The 23,022-nt window shown below is 57.5% G+C and overlaps 3 protein-coding genes across 3 annotated transcripts in view; 1 reads left to right on the top strand and 2 right to left on the bottom strand.

Moving 5' to 3' along the window:
- ZP4 (zona pellucida glycoprotein 4) overlaps positions 1-9,703 on the top strand; it is a gene marked incomplete at both ends in the record, with an annotated part of 42,049 nt that extends 32,346 nt beyond the window's left edge. Inside the window, 12 exons of the mRNA XM_081114518.1 lie at positions 3,742-3,938; positions 4,146-4,267; positions 4,338-4,440; positions 4,905-5,054; positions 5,928-6,115; positions 6,620-6,717; positions 7,232-7,362; positions 7,544-7,733; positions 7,813-7,960; positions 8,225-8,300; positions 9,357-9,473; positions 9,600-9,703. Of these exons, the coding sequence (XP_080970644.1) occupies positions 3,742-3,938; positions 4,146-4,267; positions 4,338-4,440; positions 4,905-5,054; positions 5,928-6,115; positions 6,620-6,717; positions 7,232-7,362; positions 7,544-7,733; positions 7,813-7,960; positions 8,225-8,300; positions 9,357-9,473; positions 9,600-9,703 (1,624 nt within the window). The remainder of the gene's footprint in view (positions 1-3,741; positions 3,939-4,145; positions 4,268-4,337; positions 4,441-4,904; positions 5,055-5,927; positions 6,116-6,619; positions 6,718-7,231; positions 7,363-7,543; positions 7,734-7,812; positions 7,961-8,224; positions 8,301-9,356; positions 9,474-9,599) is intronic.
- GPR137B (G protein-coupled receptor 137B) overlaps positions 1-23,022 on the bottom strand; it is a 499,787-nt gene that overhangs the window by 47,913 nt on the left and 428,852 nt on the right. The gene's annotated exons all lie outside the window — the stretch shown is intronic.
- The window catches only part of RYR2 (ryanodine receptor 2), a gene marked incomplete at its 5' end in the record, with an annotated part of 202,230 nt that continues 197,567 nt past the window's right edge, over positions 18,360-23,022 (bottom strand). The window contains 5 exon segments of the mRNA XM_081114327.1: positions 18,360-19,698; positions 20,401-20,452; positions 20,552-20,652; positions 21,587-21,651; positions 22,737-22,893. Of these exon segments, the coding sequence (XP_080970453.1) occupies positions 19,603-19,698; positions 20,401-20,452; positions 20,552-20,652; positions 21,587-21,651; positions 22,737-22,893 (471 nt within the window). The 3' untranslated portion in view covers positions 18,360-19,602.

The raw sequence follows: 23,022 nt of genomic DNA, 5'->3' as shown, positions 1-23,022 counted from the left end.
TCGCGGCCAACCGCGGTGCACTGTGCCGCTGTCTGGCCTCACCTTGTCTTGTGCTAGCAAATCAGTAAAAGGTCTGGTCCGTGGTGGTGAGAAGTGTCCCTGGGCCATTTCAGAGTTGTCACCGGCAAGTCCCCTTTCAACACTGAGAACTGTAGGGTATGGATGTGTTCAGGTAAGAGAACATTCAAACCTGTCAAGAATTTTTGCGAGTGTATTTGAGCCAAACTGTCGACAATTGCTGGGATGCAGAATCTCAATGTCCTGAGATCATGCCCTGGAGAATGGTGGTTTTTCACCTTGTTTTATACATTACTAGAGGCCCGGTGCACGAAATCTGTGCACTCGGTGGGGGTTGTCTCAGCCTGGCCTGCACCCTCATGCAGTCCAGAAGCCCTCGGGGGATGTCCGACTGCCGTGGAGGTGGGAGAGGCTCCTGCCACCGCTGCTGCACTCACCAGCCCTGAGCCTGGCTTCTGGCTGAGCAGCGCCCCCCCCTGTGGGAGCACAATGACCACCAGGGAGATGCTCCCGTGTTGAGCATCTGCCCCCTGGTGGTCAGTGCACCTCATAGTAACTGGTCGTTCTGCCAGTTGGTCGATTTGCATATTAGCCTTTTATTATATAGGCTAATCGAAAGAGGTAAGTGGGTTACATGAAATCCATTGGTGATTGATTAGGGAGGTGGGAGAAAGTAAAGGGGGAGACCTCTGGGATTGGATAAAAAGCAAAATGATAGACGCGTGCTTCTTTGACATGGTGGATGCAGGTTAGTTAACAGTCAGCAATTAACACGATAACAATAGCAGGGAGGGAATGTGTGGCCAGCGCCCTGGTGCATCGGTTGTGCCGCGAGGGGCCTGGGAAAAGGGAAGTTACTAGTCACCCCGACATTCCACACGTGTGCTATCAGATGCACAAAGACGGTAGGCTCCGTAGAGATCAAAGTTGATCTTTGTCAAGGAAGACACTGGCCTAGAACATGACGACCCTCCATAAACTGCTGTTTAATGAAAGGCTTTTCATTTCAGACCATCCTTGGTGGTTAGTTTAGGTCTTGACTTTGCAAGGCTGCCACGCAGGCCAGCCGTGAGTTCATCAGGTTAGCATGTGGGCCTTTTCTTCGTCCACAGAAGTCCGCAAAAACACGGCAAGTTCATGCCCTGTGGGCACACCCCGCGCCTCACTTCTCTCTTCTCTCTTCCTCTCAATCCACGTTGCTGTTTGCCCGCTCAGAGTGGCGTGGCCGCGCCCGCCTCAACGAGGCCGCCTGCCCACGTTCCCCGCACGCGGGCAAGGCAGCCGCCAAACCGCCAACCCCCGCCCGGGGTTCCCCGCCAACCATGAAACAGCGGGTTCCGCGGACACGAAAGGAAAGCATTTCTGCAAACAACACCTCATGGATGTTTGTACAAAATAATTCCCAGAACGAGCCCTTAAAGGGGAGGTAGTCACATGCATTCAACTTGCAAATCCTCTGGCCTTTCCATTAATTTCTTTACGAAGTAGCCTGGCATTTTTTTGCTGCTTCATTAAAGGCAGGGAGGGAGGAGTTCTGTCCACTCTAAGGCTTGCCTAATCAATGCTGATGAATGTTTGTATATATCTAAAAACCGTATTTAGCAATTAATATTACAACAAGGGTGATTCCTAAGAGCAGTCAGACAAGAGCCTGTGAGCCTGGGGGGTTCGTGGCGGGCAGTTCCTCTGCTTCCATTAGGATTCTGCAGACGAGCATCGTCTCTATTCCTGTCCCACTTTCCATTTCCTTGGTAACCAGGATCCCGACACAGGATTCAGGTTCAAGGACCACAGGAGGCGGGCGCAGGCGGCGGGGAGCGGGGAGCGGGGAGCGTGCCTGAGCCTCCTCCTCACTGATAAGGGGACAAAGGAGGCGGGAAGGAGTCGTGTTTGCGTCCCTGTCCTGTCCCTTTGAACGTCCGATGTTCCACTTGACCTTCTGCCCCAAGTATTTTGCAGAGTCGCCTCTGACTGAAGGCAGCCCGAGGGGAACGTGCCAGAAGCCGGGTGGCCAGAGAGAGCGGCCACTTTGTTTATCCTGAAACCCGCACACTGGGTGGGGGTCTGCCTCCCGGGCTGAGCTAAGGGGAGAGGGGGGTAAAGCCCCTGCTAGGGCCCAAGTCTCCTCAAGTCCCAGCTCCATGCTCAGCACCCTGGGCTCCCCACCCTCCAGCCCACGGCCACATGCCTGGCTGCGACTTACACGCATCGGGCCTGGTGCCAGCAGGCGGGAACCTGCAGAGCTGACTGAGCAGGTGCATCTGGGCTAAGGATTTAACAGTTAATGTTTCCACTTGGAAGTTAGCCTTTCATCCTGGGATGCAGAGAAATCAATAATGTAGAATGTCAGAGATAGAATTTCCCCCAGTGAATGAATACCTGACGTATATCTGGTTTTCAAAGCCATACGCAGCGTATCTGCTATATCTGAGATATAGATATAGATAGATATAAATGTATAGGGTAGATATAGATGTATAGATATAGAGATGTATAGATATGTAGATATATAGATACATACTACAGTGAGGCCTTGACTTACGAGTGTCCCGACTAACGAGTTTTTTGAGATACCAGCTGTCTCTCGGCCGATTTTTTGCATTGAGTTGACAGAGTAATTTGAGTTAACCAGCTCCTTAACGAGCTACTTAACGAGCTCTGTGTCTCAGAACGAATTAAACTCGTAAGTCAAGGCCCCACTGTAGTAGAATCTCATTGCTGTGCAAAATGAAGCAACCCCAGGAGGCATTAGTAGAAACAGGAACAGAGCCGTTGCCGCCCCCTATCGACAGAGGACACCACCGAGGTTTTTTGAGGAAGGTCAACGACCACCCCCACTTTGCAGGTGGAAAAGCTGTCACTCTCTGACAGGGGTCACACATGAATGATGAGAGAGAACCTCTGATCGGCTGCCTCCTGCACGCCCCACACTGGGGATGGAGCCTGCAACCCGGGCATGTGCCCTGACTGGGAATCGAACCGTGACCTCCTGGTTCATAGGTCGATGCTCAACGGCTGAGCCGTGCCGGCCGGGCAACTCTCTGCTGTGGCTAAGATTTTGAGCCAACTTGGGAAAGTGTTTCAGGGGATAAACATGAGGCTAGAAGTTCATGGGGGCACATTGGTGGGAGTCCCCGCGGTCCCCTCCCAGGAGGAGGGGTCCCCATCCCTACAACTCTCAGGATGCCCCGCCGCCTGGCCTGGCACTGTGACCGAGCGGGACTTGTCAGGACTCCTGGGCTCGATTTCTCTCTCGGGACCAGGCGGGGTCCTGTCAGCTTTTTCTGGGCCCTGACCAGGCCGAGGAGCGCTGGCCACGCAACACAGACGCTCCCGCCAGGGGCTACTGTGCCCGCATTACAGACAAGAACACGGATGCCTGCGCGGGGCCTGCAGCTCGCGTGGCAGAGCAGGGCCGGCCCAGACGTGCAGGGTCCCGGAGGAAGGCCTTCCGAGGCCGGCCAGCGGTCGGCTCTGCCCCGGCCCGTGGGAGCCTCCTGGATAACAGGCCCCAGGTTTCTCTGGGCCGCGGGGGCCTCGATCTGATCGCGCCGCTTAACCCGCTTAACCCGAGGCCGCTGCGGGCCAGGCCGGGAGGCAGGAGCCCCACCTGCGGGGACGGCTGTGCGCCCACACCTGGCCTGCCTTCTCCGCATATAAGGGGCCCTCCGGCACCCACACACCGGCTCCAGCTCCGGCCCTGACCGCGACCTCGACCTGCAGGACGCCCCGCGCTCCCAGCGCCATGTGGCTGTGCCCCCTGCTGCTCTGCCTGCCCCTGTCTCTGGCCCTGAGCGGCCAGCCTGAGCCCGAGGCCCCGGAAGATGCGGGGGAACTGCACTGCGGGCCCCAGGGCCTCCAGTACACGGTCCACCCCCTGGGCCAGGCCTCGGGGACGCCTCCCGCGCTGATAGCCTGGGGTAAGGCTGCCGCCCCCACTCACCGGGCCTGCCCCCCGGGCAATGGCTCCTCGCTGCCGCCTCCTCCAGCCGCCCTCCGGCCTCCTGTCCTCAGCGGGCCCTGGGGTCCCTCTCCTGGGCGGTGGGTGGCCCCGGGGAGCTGGGTGCTCCCTGTGCGGTCGCCGTGGTGACTGGTGACTGTTGCCCTCCCTCCCTCCCTCCCCCCAGACGACCACGGGCTGCTGCACCGGCTGCAGAATGACTCCGGCTGCGGCACCCGGGTGTCGGCGGGCCCGGGCAGCTCCCTGGTGCTGGAGGCGTCCTACGGCGGCTGCTACATCACCGAGTGGGTGAGTAGGGCCCGGCCTGGGGACCCCCGAGCCGCCCGGCCCCCAGGCTGACGCCGGCCCGTCTCCGCAGGGCTCCCAGCACGTCATGCCCGTGGGGCTCGAGCAGGCAGACACAGCTGGGCGCCGGGCGGCGGCCACGGCCAAGCTGCTCAAGTGCCCCGTCGGCCTCCCAGGTACGCGCCGGGCCGGGCCCACCTGCGCCGTGAGTGACACCTGTCACTCGTGAAAGCCCTCCCCCCATGTGCATCCTCAGAGAACCTCCACCTGAGGCCGGGGTGCAGCCCGTGGTCTAAAGGGGCAACGCTGATAAAACGGGGTGACAGCCCCCCCTCCCCCAGACCCACGCTGATCTGCCACCCCGGCCGCTGCAGGTCCAAGAGGCGAGCAGGCACGGGGCCTGGGCGGAGGGCACCCCCACGGGAGAAACCTTCCCCTGCAGGAGGGTGAGGAGCCCCCTGCTTCTAGGGGTCTCGTTAGACCTTCTTTCTCAGAAAGGGCCCGTTTCAGGGCCTCTCCCAGGGGCCTCACTCCCCAGACCTCGCCACGGGCGGGACAGGGAGGCCGATCGATGGGAGCAGTGGCTCCCGAGGCCCCGGCTCTGTCACCAGCCCGGGCTGCTCTGCTCCCCACCGTCTAGGCCTCCACGCGCTGGGCGCTCACCTGTGCGACTCGGTCCCCGTGGGGGACAGGCTGCCCTGCGCCCCGGCTCCCGCCACTCCCCGGGCCTGCAAGGCGCTGGGCTGCTGCTACAACCCCAGCGGCAGGTCCTGTTACTATGGAAACACAGGTGAGGCGGCTGCTCTACAAGCAGCGGAGGAAAGTGCCCATTACCTGCAGCTGAGCCCGGGGGAGGGCGAGCCCCCCCACCCCTCACCCCCCAGGTACCTGCAGCTGAGCCCGGGGGAGGGCGAGCCCCCCCACCTCTCACCCCTCACCCCCCAGGTACCTGCAGCTGAGCCTGGGGGAGGGCTAGTCCCCCACCGACCCCCCTCAGGAGGCAGGGGCTGAGCAGGACCAGGGGCTGGAGGCAGAGGCCTGAGCTTCCTCCAGGCTCCTGGTTTCTGGGCTCCTAGAAACCATGCAGAATGAAATAACAGGCGTCTGGGTACTGTTGCACAGTGGTTAGAGCCGGCCTGTGCCCCAGAGGGTTTCTGCTGTAGCTCCCAGTCAAGGTTTGATCCCAGCCCTGGTCAGGGCACCTGTGGGAGGCAGCCGGTTGATGCGATGTCTCTCTCACATTGATATTTCTCTCCCCCCACCCCTCACTCTCTTCCCCCCTCCCTCCTACTCCCCCTAAAATATTAACCCATGGACTAAGTTTCCTTGGGTGAGGACTTTAAAAATAACATAATGCCGCCTGGAAGCCAAGTCCAGGTGCAGGCGCCACCTGGGTGAGCCAGGAACGGCCCGCCCCGGCCAGGGGCCCCCAGGCTGAGGCTAGAGGGCCTGCTCTCAAACGCCACCGTCTCCACATCCCATCCTGCCGAGGTTTCCCAAGGCAAACGGCCCTCTGTCCTCAGCTCTGAAACTAGCGAACAAGAAGCACTGAGGTTAAACACGTGCTGAGTCCCCCAGGGGAGGCACCCACGAGTGACCCCGAGCTGGGCGTGGGCAGCCGGCCGCTGGCGGGGACGCCGCTGAGCAGCCTCTGCCGTTGCAGTGACCTCCCGCTGCAGCCGGGACGGCCACTTCGCCGTGGCCGTGGCCCGCAACGTCACCTCCCCGCCCCTGCTCCTGGACTCCGTGCGCCTGGCCCTCGGCAACGACAGCGAATGCCGCCCTGCGGTGGCCACGCCAGCCTTCGCCCTGTTCCGGTTCCCCTTCACCGCCTGCGGGACCACCCGACGGGTGAGCAGGGGACCCTCCGCTGGGGGCCTCACCCTGAAGGCGGCAGGCATGTGCTCGTGGCTGAGGCCGGGGGGGGGGGGGCTGGGGTTCTGGGCAGGAAGAGTCTCCCCAACACTGCGTCCAGGGGGCTGGTCTCCAGGACAGGAGAGCTCACCCCAGGGACTCTGCCACCCAGCCACCCCTGCACATGGGGCCTGGCACCCCCACCAGCAGAGAACAGGCAGGGGCACCTCTTATCCGCCTGCCCCAGAAGCCAGTGGGAGCCTCACCTGAGCTCACCTGAGTCCTCCCAGCCCCTCCCTTTCCTTTGTCCTCAAGTGAAGTGACGTGACTACGTCCCCTGCCTCTGCCTGTGGAGCAGAAAACGCCACAAACACGAACAGGATAGCATCGCCGGGGGCCGGGCCCCGCAGGCAGGGGCCGGGGCAGTGGTCATGGCCAGTAGGGGCTGGGGCAGCGCCCTGGCCAGCAGGCGTGCCATGTCTCCTTCACCTGCCCTCCCAGGTCACTGGGGACCAAGCCGTCTATGAAAACGAGCTGGTTGCAGCCCAGGATGTGAGAACCTGGAGCCGTGGCTCCATCACCCGTGACAGTACCTTCAGGTAAAGGCCTTCGCTCACCTGACGCTGCTCCCCTAGGCCAAGCTGCCCTCCCGGCATAGACCAGGGGTCGGTAGGTGAGTCCTCGGTCCCCAGAACCCGACTCCACGGGACGATTCCTGGCGACCAGAGAACCTGTCACCTGCCTGACCCAGTGTTTCTTGCCTCCAGATGTTTCTTGTCAACTGTGCCCCCTCCTGGACCTCCATTATGGTTTCATCTTCGTATCAAATCCCTGTCTGATCTTCCCCGACTGCACTCTCCACCAAAAGCACCTGTTTCTACAGACCCATGTCTGTTCTCGGGCACCTCTTACATCTTCCTCTCTTAAAGACTGACCCCCTTTCCACAATGGTCTCCCCAACTCAAATTGAGCCCCTCCACCCCCAGGCCAGGAACCACGCCCATCACGTTGACAAGCGTGTCCAACCCCTGGCACTCAGTAGCAGCAGTTCTCCCGCATGACACACAAGGGGCCTCACCCGCCGGGGAGCGGCTGACGCCTGTTTCTCTGCAGGCTCCGCATCAGCTGCGCCTACCCTGTGAGCAGCAGCGCCCTCCCGGTCAACGTCCAGGTCTCCCTTCTCCCACCGCCCCTTCCCGAGACCCAGCCCGGGGCCCTCACCCTGGAGCTTCAGATCGCGAAAGGTGAGACCCTCTTGGCCGGAGCGCTTGGCTGCAGCCCGAGCCTGTCCCTCTTCGGGGCCTGGAGACCCCGCCTGGGCCACGGGATACTTGCTATAGAGGCGTTGGCGTGGGCGATGGCCCGTCTCACGCAGCCCCGAGTGGCCTGGCTCCGTCTTCTCCCCCTCGCTGTGGCCTCTTGCAGATGGAAGCTACAGCGCCTACTACCGCGCCGGTGACTACCCGGTGGTGAAGTTGCTCCGGGACCCCATCTACGTGGAGGTCGCCCTCCGCCACAGGACCGACCCCGACCTGGGGCTGCGGCTGCATCAGTGCTGGGCCACGCCCGGCCCCGACCCCGGGCAGCAGCCGCAGTGGGCACTGCTGGTGAACGGGTGAGCGGCTGTCGCCTGTGCCTGAGGCAGCCCCCCCATAGGGAAGGCCCGTCCCCCTGACTGTGGGTGTCGTGCTTAGATGCCCCTACGCCGGAGACAACTACCAGACGCAGCTGATCCCCATCCCGGAGACCGAGAGCCTGCAATTCCCTTCCCACGCCCAGCGGTTCAGCATCTTCACCTTCAGCTTCGTGGACACGGGGGCTGGACGGGCGCTCGGGGGGCCGGTATGATGCTCCTCCCCTGCCCCCCGGCAGGGCTCTGTACCCCCCAGCTCCATGGTGTCCATGTGACACCACTCCTCGGCCAAGCTGGCCTCCCAGGTTGGCTGCTGGTGCTGCCTTGGGACAATCCTGGGTACCAGTGACCCCGTGGCACGGGCTTGGGCTGCCGGGACCTTCTAACTCCCCTGCACAGCCTCCGGGGGAGATGGGGCTCTCGGCCTCTCGGGATGAGGGGCTACTCCGTGACCCCACTCTCTCGGCTCTCAGGTGTTCCTGCACTGCAGCGTATCCGTCTGCCAGCCTGCGGGGTCCCTGTCCTGCGTGGCCTGCCCTGTGACCAGGCGTGAGTATCCGAGCTCGCAACACGCGTCCCAGGCTAACCTCCCACCCGAGTGCACGGGACTCAGACTGGAGATGAGCCTATTAACGAGGCCTCTCCAAGGACTTCTATGAGGCTTCCGAACCCCAGGCCTTTTAAACAGACGCTAAAAATCCTCCAGCAACTCTCAGCCTTAGCGTTTTCCATATGAATTTTCACTAGGCCAGGAGTCCCACTGGTTCATGGCTCACATGTGGCCCGATTCTTACACTCACACACACACACACACACACACACACACACACACACACACACCCCTCTACCTGGCCAGCTCGTAAAGGTAGACTCTACACCTGCTTGAAGCACCTCTGGCCACGTGGCCTGAAGATCTATAAGTGGACGTGACTGGAGGCTTAGAATACGCCCTGTAGGGAGGCCCAAAGCTCGTGTGTGTGTGTGTGTGTGTGTGTGTGTGTGTGTGTGTCCGCCTGATCCACTAGCATTTACTGTCTTGCCCCTGAATTAATAGGACCCATGCCCCCTGAAGCTCTAAGGCCCTGCTGGTACAAACACACACACACACACACACAAACCTGTTAAGTATCACATGTCTAACTCCAACGCTACCACATCCACATCCCTCCCGAGAACTAGAGCCAACTTGTCCAAGGCCCCGTCGCTGGCGAAAGACGCGGAATTCAAACAAAGCTCTGTTCTCTGAACCGATCGCCAGTTACCTTTGTATCGCGGTGTTCATGGGCTATTTATTGTCTAAGTGACTGTTCAGGAAAGAAGGGCAGGGCAGTCTGACATGAGCCGGAGGCCCCCATTCCGGTGCAATGAGGTAACAGCGCTACATGGAGCCTGTCTTGCTCCGATTCCTATTAACGTCCCAATAGGAGGTGTAAGGCCTGCTCAGGGGAGGTTTAGTGTGTGAGACGTCACATGGTTTTTTCCTTCAGGCCGGAGCAGAGCTGTCCATGTTGAGGGGCCCTGCCTCACATCGGACTCTCACTCCCTGACCCCCCACAACCCTGTGAGCAAAACCCTAACAAATCCCCCACCCTCTCCCTCTGACAGGAAGGAGACGCTCTGACGCCCATGACCCCAACAGCACCACCTTCATCTCGAGCCAGGGCCCCATGATCCTACTCCAGGCCACGGAGGACCCTTCCGGAAAGCTTCCTAAATACTCAAGTGAGTGGAAGACCTAAGGGCCCGCCTGGACCAGGGGGCAAACCAGAGCTTCCCCTCCCTCACCCCCATTTCCCTTCCCCTCCCTCACCCCAGGTCACCACCCTTACCTCCCCTCCCCTCCGCCAGGTGCTGCGGGAGACTCCGGGGCCCTGTGGGTGGCCGGCCTCTCCGGGACCGTCATTGTGGGAGTCTTGGGCGTGACCTACCTGGCTGTCAAGAAACGGAGCTGAGTTCCTCAGACCAAACGCACTAATAAACCGAGATTTCACCAGCAGCCCGTGCCCGCGTCTCATTGGCAAGGCCAGTCTCTTTGGGTAGCTCGTTGCCTGTCTGCGGTTGGCATCTCTCCTTTCCAGCTTGAGGGCAAGGAAGGGGTGTGTTTTACCCACGGACAGAATACAAACCGTGGCACCCTAACCTCCTACCCCAGCCCTTCTCCCTTCTGAAGGGAACACCCTTTCAGGAGTTTCACGGTTAGCTGATGACTCGGTGCTCGCAAGAACTAAGCACCTCTGACCGAGCAGAGATGCGCTCAGTGAAACTCTTCCCGCGGTCGCACTGGGGCAGAGCGGGTCTGTGGGAGTCACGGCGGGAGACACTTTCTTCTCCAGATGAACGTCCCGCTCTGGGAGCTCCGTGGGAGCGTGTGCTGGGGGTCACGCTCAGGGCAGTCTCCCCTTCTCCCCGGGCAGCCCTGCAGGGCACCTGGTAGACCAGGTGTCCCCACTCCTCGGCAAGAGGGAACTTTTGGTTGCCTGGCCTTTCAGCACCGTATTCATCTTGGCTCTTCAACAGCTGCTTTGTGGTCAAACCAGGCCCCGTTCACACCGCTGAGCAGGGGACAATAGTCACTTAACTGACAGAGGCACTAGATGGGGACCGGAACCACCCCAGATGCTTGGGGACACACCCGAGTCTCCTGAAGACTCATTGAGGTGGGCGTTCGCCCCCAATTCCCAGGATCTGGGGCAGATAGAGGTCGAATAACGCGCCCTCTAACACCAAGCAAGGGCGGGGGGCCGTGTGAGGGAAACGGGTGTGAGAAGTCAGCATCACCAGGTCAAACCAGGGTCGAGCTGGAACGCGGGGCCAACTCCCTCTTGCCCTGAGAGCCCTGGACTCCCGGTGGGGCTGCTTCGCCCAGCGGGAGTTCGGAGGCCTGTCTGTCCGCCCGATGCTGGGATGCTGGCGCTGTGGCGGCCTTGCAAACTCAGATCTACAGGAACCCCACCGGGGGCCTGAAATGAAAGCCTTTTCACTAAAGAGCAGTTTATGGAAGGTAGTTGTGTCCTAGGCCGGTATCTTTCTTGGCAAAGATCAACTTCGATCTTTACTTAGCACCTACCATCTTTTTGCAAACACACCTGTGGAATGTCGGGGTAACGTGTAACTTCCCTTTTCCCAGACCCTCAGGGTCCAACAGATGGTGTCAGGGCAGAGACCACAAATTCCCTCACTGTTCATTGTTGGCTGTTCACTATCCTCTGCCCACCTGTGTCAAACAAGCATGTGTCTATCATTTTACTTTTTATCCAATCCCAGAGGTTCTAGCCCCCTCCCCCCCCCCCGCCAGGCCCCGCTCCCCCTTAGCTTTCTCCCGCCTCCCTAATCTGTCGCCAGTGGATTTCATGTAACTCACTTAGGCCTCTTCCTTGGAAGCCAATTTATAAAAATAAATTAAATAAAACCGCTATTCTCTGGAGCATTGTCTCAATGCATGGAGATTCTGCTTCCTGCCAATCGTCGACAGTTTGGCTCAAACTCACAGATTCTTTACAGGTTTGAATGTTCCTTATGTTAACACAGTACCTGTCTCCTGTGTGTCCTCCCAGGGGCACACGGAAAAGTCACTTTCCCAAGGTGACTTTGATTTGACCTTGGGGGGGAAAGCAGCCTGGTTGGCTTTTTGTCCGAGCTCCTTGAGGCAGACCTGGGGGCGGGGAGACGAAGTCTGTGTGTGGAGTCTTTTCGCGTCTGCGGTGGTGTCTGCATTAGGGGGGCTGCAGGCTGCTGACACGGCTCTGAGGCCCAGTCTCTCTCTCTCTCTCTCTCTCTCTCTCTCTCTCTCTCTCTCTCTCTCTCTCTCTCTCTCTCTCTCAGTGGTTTCCACCTGGGAGCACGCTGTGCCCAGGAAGCAGCAGACAGGTGACCCTCTATGACGAAGTCCACTTCAAAGGAGGCTGGGAGAAGCCCTCTGCCCACAGCACACGTAAACTCGATGAGTCAACCCGTTTGCGATCACCACGCAGACAGGCTCAATCCAGTCCCTCGGGGTGGCCCCCACAGCCCTCCACGGAGCCCTGCAGCGCTTCGGGGGACTCCACACCCCGGCTTTTGAGGCCGATGGGCTCAGAGTCCCGTGCTGCCTGCGAAGGAGTCCTCCTCTTATCCCCCCAGGTCTGCATGAGAAGATTCCTAAATTGCCATTTTAGCCATTTAAAACCAAAAAAACCCAAAAACCTCTGGTGCCTCAGGAGCCATCTTCTTTTGGCCACAAAAGAAAAATAAAATATGGAAACTCTACTAATTGAACTATGACGGCACAATGAGCGCGGCCTCCCCGCGGAGGCCTGGCGAAAAGCAGAGGAGAATATATGAATGCAAACCGCGCGCACAAGCAGTGCTACTTAAATCCGCTGCTTTTAATAAATATTTATTTCACGTTGATGACGCCCTGGGCGAAATTAAAAACAAATGAGACGCAGAATTGTCAGAGCCTACCCTGGCGACCTGACCGAAGGGAAAGGCTATTCTATGAAGCAGATGGCGTGCACAAGAAGAGATTAATTTGTGCATTTTGACCCTGGGATGACCACCCTGGAGCACGGAATTACAATGACCAGGTTTTGGCATCGGCCACATCCAGGCACAGTGGAGGCAGTTTGCATGAGCCATTTTGCTTAATGCTCACGATGACCTAGGAAGCGGGTACTATTATCATCTGCATCTTAAAAAAGAGCCCTCGCACCCTAGCCGGTTTGGCTCAGTGGATGGAGTGTTGGCCTGCAGACTCAAGGGTCCCGGGTTCGATTCTGGTCAAGGGCATGTACCTTGGTTGCGGGCACATCCCCAGTAGGGGGTGTGCAGGAGGCAGTTGATTGATGTTTCTCTCTCATCGATGTTTCTAACTCTATCACTTTCTCTTCCTCTCTGTAAAAAATCAATAAAATATATTTAAAAAAAAATAAAAAGAGCCCTCGCTGGGGAGCACAGTTGGTCTGAGTGTCATCCATGCACCAAAAAGTTGTGTGTCCGATGTGTATGATGGCAACCAATCAATGCTTCTCTCTCACACCGATGTTTCTCTCCCCCTCCCCCCCCCCCCCGCCCCTTTAAAATCAATAAACATATCTTCGGGTGAGGATTAGAAACATCAGATTCCTGAGTTTTATAAAGTTGGTACATACAGCAGCCCTTCTGTCAATATCTCACGAGCAACAATATGCTGTGTAGCCTCCTCGCGGGGCCCAGCAGGCCGCCGCCTCCTGTTGTGCGCCCCGAAGGCAGGGGAGCAGGTCGAGTGCCCACCTCCAGGCTGACCTTCTGCCCCAGGCCTCCCGGCTTCTCCGGAGCCGGAGAGCAGAGCGCATGTGAGTCCACGTGCGCATCCGAACTTGGAGCGAATCGTCCTGGTTTCTCAGACTCCCTGGCCCCAGGCCATTGTCCCTGCGGTGGGTGCCCCGTCCATGCTGCCCCGTCCTAGCACACACTCCTCCGTGTCTCTCCACTTTAATTTGGAAATAGCATTCGTGTTCCACTGAACATCCGGGGCTCGGGGGCGTGGCAGGGGCTCGCACAGCCGTCCGGGGCCCTGAGCCCACAGCTCGGTGGGAGCCTTTCCTCTCAGTGCCCAGAACATGCACACAAGATCCCGGCCGGTGTGGCTCAGTGGTTGAGCATCGACCTACGAACCAGGAGGTCACGGGTTTGATTCCCGGTCAGGGCACATGCCTGGGTTGTGGGCTTCATTCCAGGCAGCCAATCCATGATTCTTTCTCATCATTGATGTTTCTCTCCCTCTCCCTTCCTCTCTGAAACCAATAGATATATTTTAAAAAGTGTACACAAGCATGGTAGACATCCTCCACGGTGACACCATCACTATTAGTGCCGTGTTATCACCAGGATGCTGTTAGGTATATACTCAGTGGCAGTGCAGAGCTGCCCTGGAGAGTGACTTACTGAGGTCACTGCAGCTCCAGGCAGAGGTAAGGAAGGGGCTGATGATGCACCCGAGAGGGAGGGAAGGGAGGGAAGGGCTTAGGCGATCGGGGGAGACGGGAATGACTGGGGTTAGCAGGACGGAGGGAGGTTTGGAAGCTTAGAAGGAAAAAGCAAAAAGCAAGACGATGGCAACATGCAGAATTCCTTTCTAGGGCGCTGTTCTCAGAATGTCCATAAAACAGCACTACTGCGACACCTCTCTGAACCCCGCACCGCGCCCCCCGACCCCCCAACATTCACATAACTCCAGAGCCTGGGCTCAGAGGGCTGAGGAGAGAGGACTGGACGCCAAAGGGATGGGCGCCCTCAGTCACGACGCCTGGGCAGACAGTTTGGGTCCAGAAGACCATTCCGCTCCCGTTTCTGCACCGAGGAAAGAGTAGAGCCTTCCACGGCCAAGGCCATCTTCTGACAGGGCCGGGGCCAGTTTGCATAAATGTCCCCACTTTCCACAAAGGCGCACCCACGCGCACGTCCGGCTGCCGAGGGGCAGGCGGGTTGGCAGGCACGGCCGCCGCCCGGGGCCGCCTGCTGCTGGGAGATAAGGCCGCCCTGTCCCCCGGCCGAGTCCCCATGGGGACGTGGCGGGTTTGTTCATTGTCCTGTTTGCAACGCCTCCACGTTTGAATTCGTTCCACTGAGGACGGGAGGGAGAATGTTGCCAATGGCGAGGGCGCCTCCGGCAGGTGGACAGGCTGGAGAGGGCAGGGGCCACAGCGCCTTCCTATGGCCTGCAGCCCCCGCGTGGCTCTGACCAGCCCTGGGGGATCCGCGGACAGCGAGCGGCCGCGTGGCTGAAGCCGATTAGCCTGCGTCCCAGCATCCCCACCGCGGCAGGTCTTTCTCCCCTGGGCGCCGAGCCACCTGTCACTGCTTCCTGCCTCTGACCCAGCACAGCTCCGAGCTTGTTCTGGCCCGTATTGCTCAATGGTTAGAGCATCGGGTCACTGTAGGGTCTTGGGTTCGATTCCCGGTCAAGAACACGTACCTGGGTTGCAGGTTCAATCCCTGGCCCTGGTTGGGGCGTGGGTGGGAGGCATCTAATCCATGTGTCTCTCTCTCTCACGTGGATGTTTCTCTCTCTCCCCACGCCCCCTGCTCTGTTCCACTCTCTAAAAATCAATGGAAAAAATATCCTCAGGTGAGGATTAACAACAACAAAAGAGATAGGAAATAAATACTTTAAAAATATTTATTGGAATAGAAAATATTTACTAACAGCATTGTGTGTGGTACCTCACGTATAGTATTTAATTAATGCTGCACACAGCCCGGGCGGTAGAAGCTGTTCATGGCCAGTTTACCGAGTGGAGGGATCGGAGACTCAGGGACTTGCCCAAAGCCCCGGGGGGACCTGCAGCAAGGCTAGATTTCAGGCCCTTTCTTTCGGATCTCACGTGTTCTTTCCCTAATAAAGCCTTTCCGAACCGCAACGAAGTGAAGGGACCAGAACGCGGAACTGTCCACGCACGGGGAAATGGTTCCACAAACCAGAACACGTTTTCTTAGCGGAATATCACAGCAATTACTGCGTATGTTGACGAAAACTACCATACCGCGAGAACATTCTCGTGTCAGAGTCTGAAGTGGCAAACTCTGGGTAGGAAATGACAGAGAAACTACAGTTGAGTTTAAATAAAAGTCATCAAACGAGCCTGCACGTGAGAAAAGAAGATGGAGACGATGCTGGCGGTGGCGGGAAGGGCACCGGGTGTTAGGCCGGTGGGTCAGGTGGTACTTGAGTCCTGGAGAGGAAAGAATTCAGAGTCAAGACCCCAACTGCCAGAGAACATTTATTTATAAAATCATGGAGGTCAAAGGGGTGATCTGTAGAAGGAAACAAGTGACAGAGGTGAAGGCAGGGCCCTGATGCTGGGGAGTGAGAAGGTAGAGGTGACACCCCTGTGAGGACGGGAGGACGGGGAGGGGAGGGGAGGGGAGGGGAGGGTAAGGCTCGGTGAGCTCCCGGGCGGGAGAGCCCACGGGGTCCTCTGTGCTGAGGTTTAAGCGTCGAGATCTTGGGGACGGTCCCAGGGAAGATCTCAGTAGAATCTTCAGCAGCTTTCCAGGCGTGTCCTTTCCTGGTCTAGGTCTCCCCTGGTTGGTTGGCTGGCGCCTGGGCAGGGGGTTTAAACCGCATGACCAGCGATATGCCAGGGGACGAAAGGTCACCTTGGGGATGAGGTCCCACCTAAGATGGTCCCTCGCTAGGCACCTGGAGACGTTCAAGTTGCCATGTGCCATCACTTTGGGGTTGGTGGTCTTTTACAAGTTATTAACGCTCCGGCTTCTGCTTCTCTGTGAATAGAGTCTTCTCGCATTAGGAGCATCACTTTGTAACACTTGGTGGGGTGAACCGGGTCTCTAGAGAGTGAATCCCTTCTCCACAAACAAAAATTCACCAGTTAGCAGTGCTTCATGCAGGCGGCTTGCACATATATCAAGGCCACAGATTCCTCTGAAGAAAACAGATTTTATTACGTGTGGAGAGAACTGGGACACACCACCGCGTGTGGGAGTTGATGGGCAGGAGAGCAAATTCGATGTTCTTTTGCCATCAAACAGCACTGACACGTGAACACGCAAGATGCCTAGCTCCGTGGAAACCTTTTCTCAACTGATGGCGTCCCAAATCTTTAAGGAGAGAGCATGAACCCCCATCATCCTAATCACGGTGAATATTACAACTGGAACTAGATTTATTTTAGACACAATATAGTCACTTGTAAACAGCTACAAAGACCAGTGAAGCCGTCCGTAGAACTCCGTAAAGAAATAAGGCAGCGAGCCCGGCTAGTGTGGCTCAGTGGCTGAGCGTCGACCTATGAACCAGGAGGTCACGGTTTGATTCCTGGTCAGGGCACACGCCCCAGTCGCAGGCTCGATCCCCAGTAGAGGGCGTGCAGGAGGCAGCCGGTCAGTGATTCTCTCTCATCACTGATGTTTCTCTCTCTCTCTCTCCCTCCCTCTCTGAAATCAAGAAAAATATACAAACAGAAAAAAGCAACAGGGCAGATACTAGAATGAAATGTGAAGATGAAACACCCCCTCCAGTCTAGGATGACTGGACGCCTGCTTGTTTGACTCGGAAGCATCATGTTCAGGTGGATCCTCCGGGGGGTGGGGGTGGGGGGTTCCCTTGGGGATCACCTGCTCCCAGGGCAGGTGAGCGGTGAGGATCTTCATCAGAACCCACAGCTGCTTTCCTGTGTCGGGGTTACTGGCTCCTAAAGAACACACTCTGGTTTATTGAACCATCGTGGCCAGAAACAGAAAAAGATTTGAAGAGAGACCAGACTTACCAACAGCCCCGGCTACGTCACTAAGGACGTCCTGACCTCAGCCGTCGAGCCTGCAGGGGCTGCCTCGCCTGAGACGCCGGCTTCCACTCCACCAGCTCCGGCCTCCCAGGAGGCAGAGACCGTGACACACGCGAGCGCATCACGTTCACGCCTGTTGTGTCTGTGCTGAGCGGAGTCGCTATAAACACCCCACGGTTTTGTGAACGTAGGACTCCCGAGGGTTGTTTAGCTGTGGTTCAACATTCACAGAAGCCGCAGGATTAAGTGCTGAGCTAACTTTCGATTTGATAGGGGAGAGCCTGTGCTATTAGTATTTATTAATATTTATGGTTATAAGCATCTCAGGGGCATCTGTGTGCTGGTATGAAGGTCGGGATGCCCCTCCTGGCATCTGTCACAGATATATCAGGGCTCTGGGCAAAAAGTTACCATTTGGTGACAAGGTCATCCTCTGCACAACACAAGAGAGCAGTGGTTCTCAACCTTCTGGCCCTTTAAATACAGTTCCTCATGTTGTGACCCAACCATAAAATTAGTTTCATTGCTATTTCATCACTGTCATGTTGCTACTGTTATGAATCATCATGTAAATATCTGATATGCAGGATGGTCTTAGGCGACCCCTTTGAAAGGGTCATTCGACCGCCAAAGGGGTCGCGACCCACAGGTTGAGAACCGCTGCAATAGAGGTTCATGACATAATGTGGGGAAGGGCTAACTTCTCCAAATCCAACGAGCTCCTGGGCAGTGCTCCCTGGCAGATGGCACGTGCTCTCCGACGTGCTGTGGGGCAGACCTGGCTTCCTTTATCCACACTCTGCAGATGTGAGCTCAGCTCCCTGAGCCGGTGAGCGGGCTCGGAAAGGCCTGCCTGCTCCCCAGTAAAAATGATACCACAGGGTAAATGCAGACCGAGGCGCTGTAGCTTGGATGCCAAGTGGCCCCCAGCACATGCCCTTCCGCGTCTGTGTGTGCACTGCACCACCCGGGAGGGCACCTCCCTCTCACATCAGCTCGGAACACGGACCCTGTTACCACGGAAAACGGACTTGCCCTGAGCTTTCCAAAGTGAGAGCTGTAGTAAAACTGAACCATTTGGGGAGTTATTTTTCTGTCATTTGCGGGTTTCAAGCGCTCGAGGGGACCCCCAAACAGGGAAATACAGCGCGGGTAGGCGCTTCACATGCCGGTAACGCTGAGGCTCCAGAATCGTGACCGCAGCAGCCCTGCGGGGACAAGGAGGCTGGTGGCACCGAAGCCCGGGCAGCCTGCAGGGCCAGGACCCCCTTCCCCACCCTAAACGCTCCACGCTTTATGGTGCGTCCCAGTTCTAAGCGAAACGGAGAAAGAAGAGGGTGCGCACGTTAGTTAAATAGTTTAATCAGAGCAGTGTTACAATCCTAAATAAAAGAGCCCCAGGGTTGGCCACATGGCCTCGCTTCCATTCCCAACTGCCTTTCTCTCTGTAAAAAACAGCCTTCCACTGAAAAGGACCCCAAATGGAGTGACTGATCTCATCACCCGTGGCTTTATGCAACCGATGAACTCCCTGAATGGATATTGCTTCAGCATCGATATTGAGAAATGGTCGGACGAGAAGTCCTTACTCAGCCGCTGGTCACAGGTGGCGGGAAGAGGGGACCACCCAGGACGGCTCAGGTCCACAGCGGGTCGTGGTGGGTGGACGGTGCTGGCTGCGGACACGGGGGCCCACGGCGCTCTGTCCCGTGGACCAGTGATAGGGAACGTTCTTGCGGGACCAGCTGGCCTCGGAGGGTTTCTCTGCCAGTTGAAACTTGCATCATAAACATGCAATGAGTTCTTTTGAAAGTGTGTTGTCTGCGGTCTGTTTCACACAAGGATTTCATCGAGTTGCAGGGTTGCATCAGAGCATGGCGGAAAGGGGAGCTGGGCCGTGGGGGGCGTGAGTGGGAGGATGAGAGGAGCCCCTCGTCACGAGACCGGCCACCGGCTCCTTGCAAAGTGCACGGACTGCTTTTCTACCCTCCCCCACAAAGCAAAAGAACAAAGAAACAACTCACAAAATCAACCGAAGGAAACGAAGTGGACATGAAAAGAAAGATGCTCCACGCGTGCGTCTTCTGCATAGCTCAGCCCCCTGAGTAAGGCACTGTTTCCTTCGCCACCGGCGGAGGCGCTGCAGCTGCGGGACCACCAGGTCCCTCCCAGGATGGAGAAGTGAGGAGCCCAGGGCGCGGCCGACCTTCCCTGTGACCTTGCCCGCAGGGAGCTCCCAGCGTCTAGGAAGGACGTCTGTCTGTGTTATGCCTGAGTGTCCAGATGGCTTTCTTTCCGGAGTTCCTATGTTGTCTGCGTATGAGTACAGATTATTCTTCAGTCTTTATTCTCAAAGAAAATACACGAGGTGGGGAAGGCCCAGCCAGGAACACAGCGTCACTGCTCCCAGAAAGCATGGAAGGCGGCAAGTCTCACATCAGCGGATGTTTGCAAGAGACAAAGTCAGAGAGTCAGAGAGAGAGTCAGAGAGATTCAGAGAGAGAGAGAGAGAGAGAGAGAGAGAGAGAGGCGCAGAGGGCCACGGAGGGTGAGGGTGCTAGGGTTTCTAGGTGATCGGGTCTGAATTAATTCAGCTGGTCTTCATACTGTTTCCGGAAACAGTCCCCGGCTGGGAAAAACTCCCAACATCTTTCCTGGTACATCTTCCACACGTAAGATTCCTGTAGGAGTAAAGACAGTGCAATAATATCGTGTCTTCCCCACCATCTGTGTGTTCCCACAAAGTATAAGACAAACTCACAACTGTTGGGACATACAGCATGTGGGTACAACTGTGTAATCACACATAGACACAGATGTCACTGGAGAAGCCCAAGTTCATTACACAGGTCCTCACTGTGTCAGACCTGCTTACTTCTAGTAATAAACAGATCATCTGCATCCGGACCACAATATAATAATGAATAAGACTTAATTGTGGTGAATGATTTCAAGGGTTCTTTGAAAAATATTATTGCTAATTGACTCCTTCAAATTCAAACCATAACAATTGGAAGTGAATTTTGTGGAGAGAGAATTTCAAATAGCTTAAGAACAGACCTAGACATTTAATATGCAATTATTTTTCACTGCCCATAATATTGTGGGTTGAAGTTCATTTGAAATCATCTGCTATTGATTAAGAGATCAAGGACATTACAATAATCAAAACCCAAAGTTAGCATCTTCAGCAGCAAGAGTGTGTTTCTCTGGGAACGTTCCCTCTTCGAGGCGAGCCCTGCACACTGCCCTGGACCAGGGCCCGTGTGAAGACGTGCGACTACCGTCGGAGGGAACGCCCTCCCAGTGTCTAACGCCCAGCTCCGTCCCCAAGAGCAGGACTCCCTTCACCCTTCCCTTCAGGCTGGGTTACCCTTGCCTACCTGCCCCGTGTGCTCCGTCTCGTCCTTGTTGATGAGATACATCAGGAAAAACCTGTGAGACAGAGATGAGTCAGAGTGGCCGTGGGAAGCCGGCATCCACAGGCCCCGGGAGGGGCGGGGGGCGGGGCGGGGGGCGGACGGGCACACTCACAGGTAGTTGGCCAGGTTGTGCTCCTGCAGGGTGTGGGTTTCGAAGCCGTGCGGCACCGTGTCGAAGTAGTCGTTGCCTATCCCACAGATGAAGCACTTGGTCTAGAAGACGAAGGGAAGACGGAAACACCAGTGTTCAGAAGGCAGAACCAAGGCCACAGCTCACCACGGCAGCCGCTGCGCATACCCGATAACCTGCTGCCCCAACTCCTCGCCCTCTGCCTCGGCCAGGCCCCAGGTCTCTCCATGCCGAGGCCTGAGGCTGCTGGTGTCCAACTAGCTCCTGGGCCCTCAGGGGCACTTCTTAGCAAAAACCTCATCACCTCCGACTGGAAAATGCTGCCGGCCACGGCCTGCCCTGGTCCTGTTCACCCCCTGCATTTTAGACCGTAGTTACCTGGTAAAGTCTCAGTCCATCGCCTCACGGCCCCTTTCTTATCTCACACTGCAAACGCTCTTCAGCAGCTGGGCTCCCGCAGCCCTCACATCCCCCGCCCCAGCCCCAGCCCCAGCCCCAGGATGTACTAATTCACCTGAACCACTTATGCTTCCAAGAAAAAAATCTGCACTTCAAATTCCCTAAGACCCGAACCCTGGTGTGTACAACCTGGGTAGTGACCGTCCCACGGAATCTCACGAGGGCGGTGCCCCTGGAGACGTGTGCATGTGTGTGTGTGTGTGTGTGTGTGTGTGTGTGTGTGTACAGCGGGAAGGAGGCTGCCAGATGCCCTGCTCTCTCTCAAATCTTCAGGCCTCAGCGTGGGACCCCTTCCTTTAGGACCTCCCCTGAACATCGACGGGGAAGTCAGACCTGGCACTCAGGGCTGCATCCTTAAGGGTCCCCAGGAACCCATCCTTCTGAATGGTCTCCCGTCCCTCGAGGGGTGACGTGCCCAGGGCCCCCCAGGTCCAGCCCAGCACAGGGCTCAGGCACGTGCCTGCCCTTTCCCCCTGCACACACACGCGGGACTCCGTGGCGAAGGCAGTGAGGGGAGGGGCGCACCCATCACGCACGTGGCAGAAACGGGACACTGACCTCCATGTCCTCCTTGACCTGCTCCTGCTGGTCTCTCAGTTCCCCAAACGCATCGATGATTAAACCTGGTGTTAAGTAAAGACACGGTTTAGTCTTCATCCACCCGAGAATCATCAACTTCGCAAACCCCGGCTGGCCCTCCCTTGGGAGGGAGCGTGTGCAGCCACGCTGGGCACTGCTCAGCAACGGGGACCCCCGTGTGCACCCCAGCACTCCCCAGGGCTGGGCCTCCTCCCTGTGGGGCACACATGTGCGCAGTGACGGGGCCGACACCAATCAGACTCTGTCACAGCAACTTCATGCCGAAAACAGCAGCTTCATGAAGCCCAGAAAATGGCCTAATGCGCTGCCCACTCGTGTCTGGAAACCCAGTGTGGCCACGTTCGCTGGGAGGAATGAGCTGCCAATCATTCCCCCCACGTTCCCTAAAAGTAAACTTCCCCAGCTGCTTCCCTCCTGGGGTGCTGGCGCGCCCTTTCGCCCACGTGTCCTATGGCTCTGCCCTCGAATTGAACGCGTTATGGTGACACTCAGTGACGACATGGAGAACGGGCGTGAGTCTGTGAGGCCTGTCCATGCTCGTCATGAGGAAAGCACCCCTTTATGCTGAGCACTTGTAGTGACACTTCCCTCCGGCCAGGACACTGGTGCGAGCGGCAAAGACCTGGAGCATCTTCTGAGGGAGAAACCACCCCCCGAGGTGCCGTGGGGCCAGGTGGGCCTGGATGGTCCTGAGGCTCGGGTCCTGCTCCGGCCCTGACACCTCAGTGGAGCCGGGTGTGACTTAGACGAGTTAGGGCTCCTTCCTTCCAGTGTGAACAGCTCCACCCTCCCACAGCCTCGCCAAGTGCCTCATTTAAAAAATATTTAAAAAGATTGTTAAGTATTTGAGGGCTCAGAGACTAATAATGTTTGATGGAACCCGAGGCTGAGGGCGCCCCCCGGGGCTGTAATGCTCGCAGCAGGACTGGTGGCAGGGCAAGGCGAGGCTCCTTCCCTCGTGTCCATGGCCCACCTTCCCCTGGACCCGGCGCACCCAGGCTCTGGGCGGAAAAGCCCGCTGGCTCCCCCGAAAACGCCAGCCCGCACAGTGGCTGCAGACGCTAGGGGCTCAGGTTCCAGCTCGCCTGGTACCCGGGAGGAGGGTTACCTTGTATTATCGCTAAGAGGATGACAATCACGAAGAAGAAGAAGGTGATGTCGAAGATGATCCGATAGATCTCATACTCATCGCCCGCCGGGTCCTCGATCTCATCGCCGATGCCGCCTCCAGCTCGCACACCCACGTACATGTGGAACATGTAGCACTGCAGAGAGAGGGCCCCTGCCGAGGACACGCCCCCAAGGACACGCCCCCGAGGACACGGGCTCTCACCCCCACAGCTCACTTCTCTCTCTAATCAAAGCCCTAATCCCGGGGACCTGAGTGCTGCGCT

Source organism: Myotis nattereri, assembly GCF_964212035.1.
Source record: "Myotis nattereri genome assembly, chromosome: 20".
Taxonomy (NCBI): Eukaryota; Metazoa; Chordata; class Mammalia; order Chiroptera; family Vespertilionidae; genus Myotis; species Myotis nattereri.
Note: the sequence above shows the minus strand (reverse complement) of the source record. Positions and strands in the feature narration are given on the sequence as shown.